Genomic DNA, 15,436 nt, shown 5'->3' with positions numbered 1-15,436 from the left:
AGATTTCAAATCTCCACCCACCAGGAACAGCAGGTTCAAACCATCACAGCACTTAATGCAATTGCTTATACCATAACAACAGCTTTTCCCCCCACTTTCTTCATATACAGTAACTTTCACTTTGTGTTGCAGAAATGCAGAAAATCCCAAAGATCCCTAAATGCATACCTGAGGCTCAGCAACTACTCCTATTAAACATGATAAATGTGTCTTGCAGAGGATACTTACACAGCATGCAACTCCCTGAAACCATCCTTCTAACCCCTGAGACATACCATCACCAGAGCAGGTAGTTAGTAACAGGGATGTTAGTGGAGGGGATAAAAATACCAGAGGTCCAGATCGCTCACTGCAAGGCCGATCTTTTAATTTGTTTTCTTCATCTGCATTTTTAGGAGAACCATCTACAAGTTCCTTGAAGATCTCCAGGCGTCTTTCACAATTTTCTTCAAGCCGTTCTCGTTCTTGAGAAAGACGTTCTCTATAGCAGGAAAACTCAGTCAGCTGAAAGCTAGCTAGTATGAGCTCCTAAAAAGCTATTAGTACAGCTGTCTATAACAAAGATTTTTTTATTTTATTATTTGGCATAAGAGAATCACACAGAAAATTGCGTTGCTACACCAAAACAGAAGTATATTTCTCCTCTCACGGCCCTGAAGAACGATGGGGAGACCAACACATATACAGGTTAGGGACAGCACTTAACCACAGCATTTTTTCTAAGCTTCTTCAGCCAGAACATGTTTGGAGTATCAGTAAGACTGCAGTAATCAAAGAATTTGGAAGCGTCACTGTTACAAACAACCTGTCCACAAAGCTCTTCTCACAGGGAGATCTCTACAGGAGCAAACACTGCTGATGGTTTCCACACACACTCCTGCCTGCTCCCTAAGAATCGAAGCCTTGTCCAAACAGTAAGTTTCCTGAACTCCTAGTCCAAACAAACTCATCTATTAAGAAAGGCAGTAAGTCTAGCATACAAGTGTGGTCTCTTATGGCCAAGATACAAGATTTAAGAAATAAGCAAATTTACTTTTTTTTAAAACAGGAACTTTTAAACCACTTAAAACTAACTTACTTGAAATCTATCTCCTGCTCAGCAAAATAGCGGGTAAATTCTTGTGTCACTTCTTCTCTAATTTTTAGTTCCAGCAGTAGCTTGTTCTTCTTTTCAGTAATAAGTTTGTTCTTTAAGTCTTCTATGAGACTCAGCAGTGCCTGAAATTACCATTAGTATTAAGTTTTTCATAAAGAAATAATTTTCCAGTAGTGAGGTTCCCCCCCCATCCCCCATTTCTTAGACATTATAACATTTTACTCTTCTGTTTGGCAAAAGTTCTTCCAGTTCTTTTTATTAGCTTATTCATAAACGGAAGAACTCATAAGTAGATTGAAACATGTTTGGAATGAGCACAGCAATTTAAGTTTGCACACATCAGGTATTTGCCAAGAACATTAAGCTTATTACAAGAATTCTTGAAGTTGTCTTTTAAAAATAGGCTTAAGCTCCATGGGCTCTCTCGTTTTCCAGATGCTCATTTTTGGGACAATATTAATGAAATCCCCACAGAAGTCTCCAGCCCCCTTCCTTCCCTTGAACTGACTCGCATTGCTGTTCCTTATAGGACGGTTTTCAGATTTTTCTTCTGCATAGAACCAAAGGAAAAGTCTTCTGTCTCACTAAAAAACAGGTAATATTTGCTGTGCATTGATCACAGGCTACCAAAGGGGGAGAGTCAAATCTGCAGTCCTTACTGCTCAGTCTGCATTTAGAAACACTTCAGAGTTTTCCCATAATAGGCTCTAGATCACAAGTAATTCCACTTAGTTCTTAACACTGAATTGAGTTCGAATAAGAGTGAGCAGCAAAAAAAAAAAAAAAGATTGGAGAAAACCTTGCTTCAAGGCTCCATGCTATACTAATTCTCAAAGGAGCCCTGGCACATACCATATATACTTCTCTTCTAAGAAGAACTGTACTTTCTTCTTGTTTCTGCACTGTTTCTTCTCCCAATGTATTATGCTGTTCCTCCATCTCACCAATGTCATCTTCAATCACATCTTCTAAGCTGCTGTCCCATGGGATAGTAGCTCTTCTCCCTGGGATTGCCTCTTCATAACTAGGTAGTGATGACCCTCCTGCCAATCTCTGGCCAAATGACTGATCTTGGGGGAGAACAGCTGTGTCCATAACTACAACCTACCGAGAAAAAGAATAAAGTCATTCCGAAATTTTCTACTGACACTTTCAAGAGATCCCTCTAAAAGAATAAAGTCATTCCGAAATTTTCAAGAGATCCCTCCTGCACTTTTCCACAGGTCTCTGGAGCACAGTACCTCCCCAGCCTACCTGCTTTTCAGTTACTATTTAGACCAGTTTCCAGATAGAGTACAAAGGAGTCACTTTATAGTCTAACCGTTCTCTTGATCCCAGGAACACAGTTTCCCTAGCTCAACCATCTACAAGAGGGTCACCACCTCATGCATCAACCTGCTGTGTTTCCTGTGCATTGAGTTTCTAGTTACATCAGACAAATGTTATCCTATAAATTCTATTCCTTGAACAGCTGTATTACTGTTACAGTCTGCTCCTCCTAGTGTTGTACTTCACCTGCTTAGATAAGCCCGTATTCCAATTGTCTGGATCTATGGTCCTTTGAACACATTAACTGTCAACAGAAGTTTTCCAAAGCTTCCAGTAAGGCTGCAGCACTTACCTCTGATACTTTCATCTTCCAGCTTCCCCAGGATTATATCAATGCACTTCTACTTTCACTCATTCTACCCAACCTCACCTTCCCACTGAAGCCTCTATGGACATAGAGACAGCTTTTCCAGCTCTCTTTGCTGCTCAATCTATTTTGTCAATGTTTCAGGTGAGCAATATGCTACTGCGATCCTAATCTGGAATATGGGGCAGTTGTAATTGCTCCTAGGTGAGAGGATGTTATGAGTACAGAAGAAAAAAATTTATCCAGATCTCAGTAGAATTTCTTTCAAAGTATAGCAAGTCTTCTGAGGTTGGACATTTTATAGAAATTATAGATTTTCACTAGGAGATGCTCCCACCTCCACAATCCAAGGGAAAAACACTGTCCCAACAAAACAGTCTTAAAAACTTCGAGGAAATAAATCCTGACTGGAAATAATGAGAAAATATCATTTCAATATGATACAGAAAAAAAATCCAGTAGCTCAATTCATATTGTTAGAAGTGAGAAAGCCTGCTCTTTAAATGCAAATAAGTACTGATTAACCAAATAAAGCACAACACACTTACTTTTTGTGCAATGGCCGAGAACTTGAGCACATTGACTGTTTCCTCATACGCTGATGCACACTGGCTTATGTTCACTATCATGTGCACCTTTCCCTTTCCAGTGAAGAAGCCTTGGAGGAAATGAGTAAGTTTACTCTCCCGAAAGGGTATGTGCTGCTGCCAGCTTTGAAGACAAAAAAAAAAAAAAAAAAAAAAAGATGACCAGAAGTTTAATAATTCCTATCAGCATAAGAACTATCCAGCCTGAAGACTTAAATATTGATTTAAAGACTACTGCTTTCATTAACTGAAACTGCCTTGGGCTAGATGCAACTATTTGTGCAGAGACTGCATGGCTGTTGGGACTGCTGCTTTAGCCCGTTTCTGAAAATGGCTGTTGCAATACCATCAGTGGAAGCACTTAAGCCAAAAGCATGTTGAACATTTAGCCTAGGTAGGTCACGCAGCTCATGCTACATCAAACTATACCCCTCCTCTCTCTTCCATTCCATGTTCACAAAAAGGACATATCTAGTTCTAGGCATCCTGTATCCCACACAATCAGAGATCTCTCTCACTCAGTAGCCTGCCTTTGAGAACGGACAATAGCAAATGCCTGGGCAAGAAAATGAGCATACACCACAGGGAGATACTTTTCAGAACATTCTCCCTAATTCCTCAGCAATCTGGTATTGCATAAATCAGAAGCTGTACCACTGAGTTCAGCTAGTGATGTAGTTTTCAGTGCTTACTGGAAATCATAAGAATCCCTAAAACTAAAGCACAGTTGCAACTTAGTATGTTGCCCGCATTTTGGACAGATGACAGCAGTTCAGATATATGAATAGTGCTACAGGACTCAGCAAGACAGTGACACTCCTGTCAGAATACATATATGGCTCCTAAGCAGCTTTGCTGCAGAACTAAAACAAGAATAGTTTTAAGAAAGTTACTGCTTCCTACTCACTTTGCAAGTAGGACACTTTAAGAGACCATGCTTCAGAACATTTCTTCTACATTGTTAAAATTCCAAGCTGTTATGATCAGAAAAAGACATTGTAGGCAATACCTAAGAAAACCAACCCATTTGCAATTAATAGCGGGACTTACTTTGCCTGTTGAGAGTTCCTGAGTGCATGAATACATTTTCCTAGAGCCAGGAGAGAGCTGTTTATGTTTCCACTCTCTTTCAATCTATCACCTTCATTACGGGTCTTAGTATATCTTTCTGAACCAGCAAGATCACACAGAGACAATCTGAAAGCAGATGAGAAGAATTTGCTGTATTTACCTTAGAACATGCAACAATTATTCATTCTTTAAAACAATTGCTTTTCTTGGAGGACAAATTTCTAGATCTTCATCTGCATGAACACTTCCATCCTTTTCAATATTGCTTCCCCAATTAAAGTTTCACATTACTTCCTGGCAAACCCTTTCCCAACACACTTCCCATTACTCCTGAACTCCTCTGCGTCCTCAGAAGGAAGGAGACAGGGGGCAAGGAGGGGTATCAGAGGCTAGAGTGCAGAACCTTTGCTTCCCCAATTAAAGTTTCACATTACTTCCTGGCAAACCCTTTCCCAACACACTTCCCATTACCCCTCCTTGCCCCCTGTTTCCTTCCTTCTGAGGACGCAGAGGAGTTCAGGAGTATCAGAGGCTAGAGAGCAGAACCTTGTGCTGAACAGAAGGGACAAGACACAGAGCAGCACTGTGGCCTGACAGTGTGAGGCAGAGGGCTAAACACTGTGTCAGTAAGAAGCAAGGACACCCCCATATGTGCATAAGGCTCCATCGGGGAGCACTGGGTGCCTAGTACAGCACCAATACACCAGCACAGAAGATAACCAGCAGTTTCATCACAAAAGAAAAGGAGGACTCTACCCTGCACTTACTCATTGACTTGGATTACTCGTGGTGTTTCTGAATCTTCAATTTTCAGTATCTTAATTGTGAATATGCTGTGACTACAAGGAGAAATTTAAGTCAGCAGAGAAGTGATGAACTTTACCAATACTTTCAAAATAAACAGTCTCCAGAACAGCTGTTCAAAACAGGGTTGAATCTGTTAACATATACTCCTTCAGGTACAAGCTTTTAAAGAGATACTTATGTAGCACTTATTTTGCTTTTGCCTCAAGACATTTAGATGGAATAAAGCCGAGCGCTTTGGCTTGAAGGAGAGTATTTGAGAAAACACTGTCAGCTTCCATATATATTCACCTTACTGAAGGATTGACTCATTTTGGCTTAAATATTGGGTCACATACTGCTAAAGAACAGCACAAGTGAAATGGATATACCTAGACCTTATTAAAGCTTCTTGCCATCCTAAAAGCCACAAATCATATCCTAGTTTCACCTTCCTCCCACACACCATCCTATGCCCAACACTATGCAAAATGTTTCTCACCTTCTGCTGGAGCAAGCATTTAGTTTCGTGCTTGCAATACTCTGGTGTTTCAACCCCAATTTTAGAAGTCTAAGAGCTTCTTTAGAATCAGAAATCTGAATCCACTGCAGATCTTTAGGAAAGACAAAGATGATAATTTTGTAAACACCGTTACTAAGAAGGAAGGGATTAGGTTATTATGTATGTACACCTGAAGAATACATTTACTTCAGATCTATAAAAATTCTAATAAGCATGCTTCAGACAGAAATTACGATGACAAATAAGATCAAAATTCCCCACTCCATGGAGAAGGAAGGACAGGCAACTCTCATTATTTCATCCTAATAGCACACTAAAATATGTTCCATTCCAATGAATTGAGCAACCCTAGACTGAGCACTTAAAAGCCAAAAATGTAGGGTCTAATATGAGTATCGAAGTCCCATGTTCATATTCATCAAGGCAGAAATCTACCCTGAAGAGCTTCTCTGTTTTAGCCTAGGATTTTGAGGGTGGTAGGGGAAAAAAAAAAAAAAAAAAAAAGAAAATGCCATCTGGATGTCTTTCAGGGTCATCAACTGTAAAAGATGAGTGAAGAATTCTGTCTGCAGTATGACTGTATGTCAACTTAGTATGTGCTACAGTAAATATCTACAACCCTCCTAAGAGAGCTTACAGAACCTACAATCTGAGCATTATGGCCCATATCAAAATAGAGGCCACCAAAATTGTATTAGCAAAAACACCAGCTGCGACCAAGAAAACAAATCATTAACTCATTAACATCAGGAATAGCTTTATATTTCCAAGCTGCATAAAAAAGGCCATGTTGAAGCATTAGCTCAAAGCAGACTACTTCCTACTTCACACATTTTCCAGTCTCTGAAGAAACTAAGGAGTTTGGTTTATAATCCAGTTCAGCTTTGAAATCTGTAGCTCAGAATACGAATGATAAAAGCAGCAGGTCCAACACCTACAAAAAAGCCTTTAATCTAGAATTGGTGTCTTGACTGTCTAAAGAACCTCTAACAGATTTCACACTCTATTATTTTCTCCATGGTCAGAAACAAATATCGAGCTGTTATTTTCAGTTCTGTTAACTCCCCATCCCCCAACCCAAAACCAACTACACCACAGATTAACCTAGATTAGTGTAAAATGCAGTTAGTCAGACTAAACTTCCTCACATATTCTGCAAAATCTATTTCTCTACACAAAATGCAGAAGGAAAAAAAAAAAAAAAAGAACTGTTGAGACAATAACAACTCTAGTTAACCTTTGGAGTCTTTTCTTAAGAAAATGGAAACAACCAAACCACTAACAAATTTCTCAGTTGTTTTCATTATTTCTCCCTTTTCAAAGAAATATCAAGGCAGTGGAGTACATGCAAGATTTGAAAGAGTTACAGGCAAGAATAAAGAGAAAACGCTACTAGAGGTACAGAGAGTTCCATGTATAGAGATTATTGCCTTTCATACACAAGATAGACATTTTTAATGCCACCGTGAATGCAGGTTAGAGTTTTTTAATCTACAAAGAAGTATTACAGGACAACCCACTTTTCAAGTCACATTTGGCAGTTTGCAGTGTATTCTAATTACCTTTTACATAAGAGCATCCCTTGATGTCTTGAGAGAGGCGTAGCACTCTTCTTTTCTTGTCAGTTGGTATAGGAATCAGGAGGTCATAAAAGCATTCATTGTAAATCTCAAAAAATGAAACCCAAACAGAAAACTTCACATCTTTTTTCACAGGTGCGTTAGATTGTTCTGAGTCTTGTGACAGTTCTTCCAAATCTGCCAAGTACAAAACAGCACAAGTCAATACAGGCCTAATAAAGCGAATTTCATTTTTTCAGGAGAAAGTGAAAATTGGTATTATAGCAGCCTTATAAAAAACCACTTAACTCCAGATAAAAATTCACTGAAATTTTCCTCCTCTTTAAGTATCTGGAAGTCACATGCTTACCCTACATATTTCCAAGAGACACCTACTCTACCACTTCCTTTTTCCTCTGCAAAATCAAACATGTATAGTTTGTTTACAGTTAGTCAAGTCTCGTCAATATCTTTAGAAGACAGAATTAAACTGACAAGCAGACCTCATTCTGACTTTTTAAAGCAAACCTACTATTCAGGGAATTTTTTAAAGCTAGAATTAAACTTCTCTAATTACATAAAGGTTCCCTAAAAGCCTATCAGAATACAACTAGGGCCAATAGCATAAGTTTTACTACTTCTCCTCGTTATAGTTTCATCTCATTTAATGCCTATTCAAGTATTCTCCTAGCTATTTGGTCCTTGCATTTTCTGCCCAGAGAACTTGCTCACTATCCAACTAACAGGTATATAAAAAATGCCAGGTAGGAATTCTAGTATTAACATAGGCCAGAATTCAGTTTTTGACATTCAGTTTCTTTGCCAGCTTTAATTACAGTTCTTTAATAAAAACCCATACCTTTAGAATCAACTGGTACTTTGTTACTAGTGCTATTTTGATGGTCTACCTGCAGAAGAGAACAGACACTGTAAGATACATTGCTGACAGGATGCCACCAGTACACCACAAGTTCAATACTGAACAGCTCTATTGCCCTACAGGGTAAGAATACAGCACAGTTGCTCTATGCCAATATACAGACCCTGGCTACACACTGTGTCTAGTTCAACACACCTGTGTATTCCTGTTGAAAGGGTTGCTCTTACCTCAATACCCATTCCTGGCATTTCCCTCACATCAGGCTCTATCACAGCACATAGCAGCATTTCAGGTGGCTGAACCAGAAAATAAAACTAGCCAAAGACAAATATAGGGCTGGGAGCCCACATGGAAACAGGGTGACTTTACAGGATCATCTGCATGTGTCCAGTTGCAGTTTACACATTAGTCTTAGCATGGTGAATCTATAGTCCTGACATTTTTTATTACTGTTATTTTGCCAATTCAGAATTACCTATCTTACAGCTTACTAGGCCAACCCTCAGAAACAGAGGTAAATGTAAAATACTCATTCACTTAAGAAATTAAGTGAGCCACTTATTGCTTCATGATAGAAGCAATAAGATGCTGTTGAAACCTCTTACAGTTGAAAGGCTTTAGAAAAATAAGGAAAATTTTCTTCTGCTGAGCTCTGTCAAAAAAAAAAAAAACAACCAAGTAAAACAAATCCCTAAGCATATACTTGGGCTTTCTATATTATTCAATTCATTGAAGAACTAAAACCACCAAGAATAAGGTATGCTTATACAAAATAAAAATGCTCTACAACTAATTGGGCTAAACAGCTTTAGAATTCCAGGCAACCCAGGAGAGAGCAGTGTATTTCTGCACTGCTCAATAGTGATCTGTTTAAGAATCAAGTCCAGCAGAAACCCATTTTAGTTGAAATCTTTAGAAGTCCCTTGGCTTTATAGCTCTGCTGTTTGGAAAAAAAAAAAACCAACAAAAAATTTTTGCTTCAAGGATATTTGCCAAACTGAAATAGGAGAACAATCTCAACATCATTGATTTCTTTCAAGTATCCTGGAAGACAGTAAATTGTTTAAAGGAGCACCCCCACAGATGGAAAGACTATTTGTGCTCAGTATTTCCCAAGCACCAGTAACCACAGAAGGGAAGTTAAGGTGCCCAAGCTACAGGAATGAAAAAAGCTTTGAATTTCCATCCTATCAAGTACTCAGCTACAAGACAGAAAACCAGAGGAACAGGTTTCATCAGCTCTATTGCTCACTTCACTGCTAATCTGACTAATCTGACTGGCTGACAGCAAACAGACACATCCATGCTTAAATACAGTCTCTTCACACTGCTAGATGAACAGGGTAACACTGAGCTATCTGTGAAGTGTGCACTCAGTATAGCAACAACTGCTGCTCTACCTCTTTTGTCAGATGAAGTATTGACTTTTTAATAGCAGTTTCTTCTCTCTCTTGGTCTTTAGTCAGCTTTATGTAATCTCTGCATCGATGTGGTTTGACATCCATTGCTGTGTAGAGCTTTCCTTGAATACTTGTAAACAACATATCCATAGTCCTTGGCAGAATACCAACATCATCTTCTGTCCCTGAAAGCAACAAAAAAAAGAAAGATCTGAATTATTACTGTGAAGAAGGTATACAGACAAATGAAGACAGAAACAAATAATTCTAGTCTCAATGCATAAATGAGGAATTTGGAGGCCACGTACAGTGTGAAACAGTTTTTGTATTCAAGCTAACAGAAGTGTCATCAGAGTGTTTTGAAAGCAACAAAGCTGAGCTTTCAGCAACAGTTCATGCTTTTCCCCTTAGTAAGAGGCATAACAACCCAAAAACTGCTGGCATATTCTGCACAAGCTTAGCCTTGAAGAAATAAAACAAAAAAACCCAACAAACTATAACCAACAAACAGTTAAGAGATTTGTAGTTACAGAATCACAGAATGTTAGGGGTTGGAAGGGACCTCCAGAGATCATCGAGTCCAACCCCCCTGCCAGAGCAGGACCATCTAGTCTAGGGCAGGTCACACAGGAACTCATCCAGATGGGTCTTAAAAGTCTCCAAGGCAGGAGACTCCACAACCTCCCTGGGGAGCCTGTTCCAGTGCTCTGGAACCCTTACAGTAAAGAAGTTCTTCCTCATGTTGAGGTGGAACTTCCTGTGCTTCAATTTGTGTCTATTGCCCCTTGTCCCATCGCAGGGCACAAAAGAGATTGCCCCTTCCTTCCTGACACCCAGCCCGCATATATTTCTACACACTAATTAGATTCCCCCCCCTTAGCCTTCTCTTTTCCAGACTAAAAAGCCCCAGGTCTCTCAGCCTCTCCTCATAAGGCAGGTGTTCCAGTCCTGCAGTCATCCTCATGAAATCCTACATCTTGAAATACAGCTGACGACTGATCTCTCAGCTGCAGTCCTTTACTAACTCCACAGATCCTGCAAAAAGGTTTCTAGAAGCCTTGTGAAGACTCACTCCTTTCCCTGTCCCAGGCCCTTTTCTCAGTACATACTACTTTTGCACCATCAACACCAAACAAAGCCAAAGAAAAGCCTCAGTGCATGCCTGATCTTTCCAAATCCAGACAAAAGTTTAAAAAGGGTTCCTTTAACTTTGATTCTAAACCAACGGGAAGAAGGGGAGAGGAGAGCAGAAGAAAACCTACTGCCCCATCGCAGGCTGACAGCATCATCTCCCAGCCTCTGATAATCTCTCCTGCTCCTGAGGCAGGTGGGCTTTTATCACTAGCTGTGCCACCTTAATCAGGATCTACGTAAAATCTGGCTGGCACTCAAATGCCAAGCTAGCAACCAAATATTCAGTTAAACTACTACTGGAATGTATTAGGACAAGAAAGAGCATTCCATTATGGCCCTAGGTTAGCAATAACTGAAAGTACTGGCAGTACCCTTTAGTTATAATTCACCTAACAGAAGGTCACTTAGAAGACAACGTCACTTCAGTAGAGACCAATTTCCTATGGCACAAAACTCATTCTCCTCCTACTGCATCTGTATATAAAATAAGCAGTATGGCACCCAGAACTGCCATTTCATTGTAGGTGAAATTGTTTCAATGTGAATCGAAACAATTTAATTATTTTTCAAAGTATTTTAACAAAGAATGGCATCTTCTCACTAGAAAGGATATTGAGCTTTAACAGTACAGAAATAGTGCATCAAGACACAAGATCTCCTAGAATATTATTAATAAGCTCAGAAACTTGAGACAATACACAGATAGTTGGAACTAATCAAACGGGTTTCAAAATGTTTATTTTTCGCCTATAATAACTGAAATAGACTCAAATGCTGTTCTTTACTTGATGACAGTGTACACAAGATGCAGATGACCCTTAGAATAATAGAAATAACCAAAATGCTAGTCTGGTGTAGAGTGACTTGCTTTTCACATGCCAATCTATAGAAGTATTTTCCTAATTTCCCCTCCTCCCTGACCTTCTAGATACTTGGAGGAAAAAAAGCAGTCCTACACACGAACTTTTTGCAGCCTTACAACGCAGTGTCACTATATGCTGATGTCAGCTCTTGGCAGTGGCTCTGTCTATTGGCAGTTTAGTGATATTTGTTACTAGCAGACACTTTCAAAAGCTATTTATTACTCTCCAAGAGAAGCTAACGTACAGAGCGTACAGTTTAACCCCAGGATAAAAAGCAATAATATTTCTCCTAGGAGCAACTGTCACTTAAAAAAAGGAAGTTTATTCAAAGAAAACACATTTCTATTTGTACCTTGGAAAGTGTAAGTTTTCCCAGCATTTGTAACACCATAGGTAAAAATCAGGCGATTACATCCATCTAAAAAGTCTCGCACTGGTTGCTTCATGGCACCTTCAAAGAACTCTTCCTGAGTTGTTTCAGGTCCAAACACCTAAGCATCACCGACAAACAACTTTATTTTGTTTAAGCAATCACTAGAGACTTTTAAAGAATCTTTTAAGTTCTTGATGTTTATAATCTTAAAAACTACCGACAGTCTAAGAATTTATTTTGCTTGGTATTAAATAAGTTCAACAACTTTTTCCAGGAATAAATTAAAAATTTTTCAAGACAATTAATTTACTTGTGAAAAAGTGAACTTCTGCATCATCTGTCCAGCAGTTTTTTCACTTAGTTGGCTCAAAGAGTTTTTAGGGGGCTTCAGTATAATGCTTGTTGAGTCTTCAAGTGAAACACAATCCTGTTAAAAGGAAGCACAAGCAACACAGGCACAAAAAGAGTGTAAAGAGCTCAGCTTACAGGAAAAAGAAAAAAACAAAACAAACACTTGCCATATACGTAAACTGTGTTAAAACTAAATAAATGTCACACCTGCAATCCATTTTCTCTTTCTGGTGATGTAGATGGCCTAACACGCAGGCAAACTTGTATGTGTCCCTTCGACTGCAAACTTCTCCTCTTAAAAAAAAAAAAGAAGTTACCAAAGTTAGAAATTTGACTGGACTCTTTGTTTGATAACTAGCACATTAAGGCAGGTTTATTTACACCAGGCTATTCTGAACAGAATATTGGATGACATGAGAAGCGAAATGTTATTCACTACATCAGTTCTTACCAGTGCTCCAACCCCTGCAGAAGGTTCCTGGGACAACTTAAGAGTTAATAATCTTGCAACGTGTGTATACACACTACATTCAGGCACACTACAGATCAAGAATTAAAGCCACAAAAGCATTCTATCATTAAGTTGCTCTGAACTGATGCTTGGCTAGTCTCACTGACAAAACACTGACGCTCCCAAAGGCTGATGCAGTGCCACACAGCTTAACCTGACCCTATGCATCTCCCCCGAATTGAGAAATACATGAAAGGTACTCTTCATCTTCTCTATAAAATTCTGATTATTCTTATCGAAGAAAGGACTAAGCTTATTAAAAAATGTAAACAAGGCAACAATTAAAGCTTTCTTACCAGGCTTGTGTTTGAGCGCGAAGAAATTAAAGAAAATTCAGCAGAGAGATCTGCTTTAATATCTTCCACACTTACTGGCCCTGTTCTTTGAGGCTCAACACTAGTAATGTAGGATGGTCGGAGAAATTTCTCAGTATCCAGAGCTGGATCCATCCTGAAAGGCAAAATAAAACTCTTTTGTTCTCTGATCACACAATGTCGACATTTTCACCAGACTATTTTGAAGTCCCTTAGAAGAAAGACAAGTCCCTTTGAGACCAATAGCTGCCATTTCTTTGAGGAGGATGCTTTCTTCACCCTAGCCATAATTTACATAGCATCTTTCTGACAGCTGGGGAGAGTGTCTACAGAGCCTTTCACGTCATGATGAAACAACAGCAGCCACTCTTCTTCCCATGACAAGCAACTGCTTACCCATGAAAAACCTCACATGTACACCACAACCTTGCTAAAAACCAAAACAAACCACAAAGAGTCCGACAGGGAAGACAGAATTTTAAGGAAAAAAACAACCAATCAAATCATATAGTTCCACTTCCCCTTCTTCATCATGCCACTACACTGTCCATTTAGAACAACAGCTCATTGCAGGAGTAACTCAGGTTTCATGGTGAGCTCTACAGGCCCTGATAAATAGTTGGTATCACACAATGTAGCTTAATACAACACGGAGTTCAGAAATGCTCCAAAGCCTAATGGATAGTTTTAGCTACTAGTGGGACACTAGCAGATTAGAAGACCTCATACCAAAGTACATGTTAAGTATTGCTTTTCAGTTCTTCTACAGATTTTATTAATCCATAATTTAATTATTTTTGTGGCTCTCAGATTCTGGGCAATGAAAATTTGAGATAGAAAAGGAAAAGAAATTAATTCAGTGTTGATAGGTAAATTTCAAAATAACCTTTAAAAAGTGCATTTTAAAGTATTAGCCTATTTTGCCTGGCCTTTGTTCTCCTATGGCGTTTTCCTGTGATATGACAGACGTGACCTGGCAGCGTTATTACAGATTAAATTCAAAATAACTCATTGGGCAATTACTCATAGATTATGGCAGGAAGGATTCTAGGAATTAGACACCTACCATATGGCCTCTGGTAGTTTTTGAAGCTTTGGACACAACAGTCCAGGGGTCTTCTAATACTATTACCGTGTGTACCCTACAGCCATTCACCTACACGGTCTCTCTAAACATGCAGCCTTCATTAAAACAATGGACTGACCAGCACTGGTTCAAAGCCCTTTTGTCCAGGAAGAGTGGTGCCCATTAATCAGTCACAACATTTTTTTACCCTACCCCCCACCCCCAGCATAAAACCTGAAACACAACTGCACTGCAGTGTTGAAAACACTAAAGCTCAGTCTTCCCATCCAGCCTGTGACAGGCAGATACGGAACTTCATGAGGCAAGAGAAATACCACCAACCTGCAAAGGAGCTACAGGGATACAAACTAAGCACCAAGTTTTTGTTTTGTTTCTTCTAATCTAGAAGTTCCTCAGGCAACTGTACGAAAACCAAGAAAAATTTGGCCTGAAACATTATCATAGCTTGAACGAACTCTGACGTGTGAATAAGCTACCGCTGGAACGAAACGTACCTGTGCGGTCACGATCTAAAATCTTGTTCATCAGCTACTCAAAGTCATGCCGCAAAACTCTGATCAAGAGTTTTATGCAAGAGGCAAAAAGCAAACATTGACCTAGGCATGCAAAGCCAGAACTGGGAGTACTCCTAGGAGGCCAACACTCAGCCCAGTAGGGTTCAAGCACTTGAGCATGCAACCCCAAGGTTCAGACTTTCCATCTGTCTCCATTACTGTGTCATGTAGCGCTGTAATCACCTCAGATATTCTGTTGTAAACTGGCATATTGCCTGTCTGTAGCCGCTATAAGGTACCTGTGTGCTGAGATATGTTATTGTAACTCTGCTTATGGTGACTGTAATAGAGTCTAGAGCTGCGGACACCCGAAGAGAAGGGGATCCCGAGCAGCACACACGGCAAAGTGTAGCTACGCTACACACACAGCCTGTAGCACTGCGAGGCAGCACAAGGGTAGAAAAGGCTCCCAACCACACGACAAGCCTCGCAGCTCGCGTAAGATTTGTCACCAGCCCGTACACTTAGAAAAACGTAAACGGAAAATCTCCCCTCTAAAAGCATCCCTCCTTCGCTGCGAGGCTTTGCAATCCCCCGTCCTTACGGGGCAAAGCCGCACGGCTCTGCCAGCACCACGGCCCCGGCCCGGGCGCCCCCGGTGACTTTTCAGTCCCTACACAGCCATGCTGTCAGCAGGGAGAAGCGAGAGGCAGAGGCGCCGGCACCACCCGCCAGGAAGGCCGCGCTCCCCGGCTCCTGCCCGCAGACCTCATC

General features: G+C 40.0%; 1 protein-coding gene across 1 annotated transcript; it reads right to left on the bottom strand.

Moving 5' to 3' along the window:
- Positions 1–330: 330 nt before the first annotated feature.
- Positions 331–13,217, bottom strand: LOC103776293 (kinesin-like protein KIF20B; the record flags this gene model as incomplete). The annotated part of the gene is made up of 15 exons (XM_008943797.1): positions 331–481; positions 1,079–1,218; positions 1,949–2,200; positions 3,281–3,443; positions 4,370–4,516; positions 5,158–5,229; positions 5,676–5,787; positions 7,259–7,453; positions 8,673–8,699; positions 9,354–9,382; positions 9,525–9,720; positions 11,885–12,023; positions 12,216–12,332; positions 12,464–12,548; positions 13,056–13,217. Coding segments are annotated over 15 exons (1,987 nt in total), but the record flags the coding sequence as incomplete, so codon positions are not given.
- Positions 13,218–15,436: the final 2,219 nt, after the last annotated feature.

This window comes from Merops nubicus, unplaced genomic scaffold, assembly GCF_000691845.1.
Source record: "Merops nubicus isolate BGI_N331 unplaced genomic scaffold, ASM69184v1 scaffold6877, whole genome shotgun sequence".
NCBI classification, from domain to species: Eukaryota; Metazoa; Chordata; class Aves; order Coraciiformes; family Meropidae; genus Merops; species Merops nubicus.
This window is presented reverse-complemented; position numbering and strand designations above follow the sequence as displayed.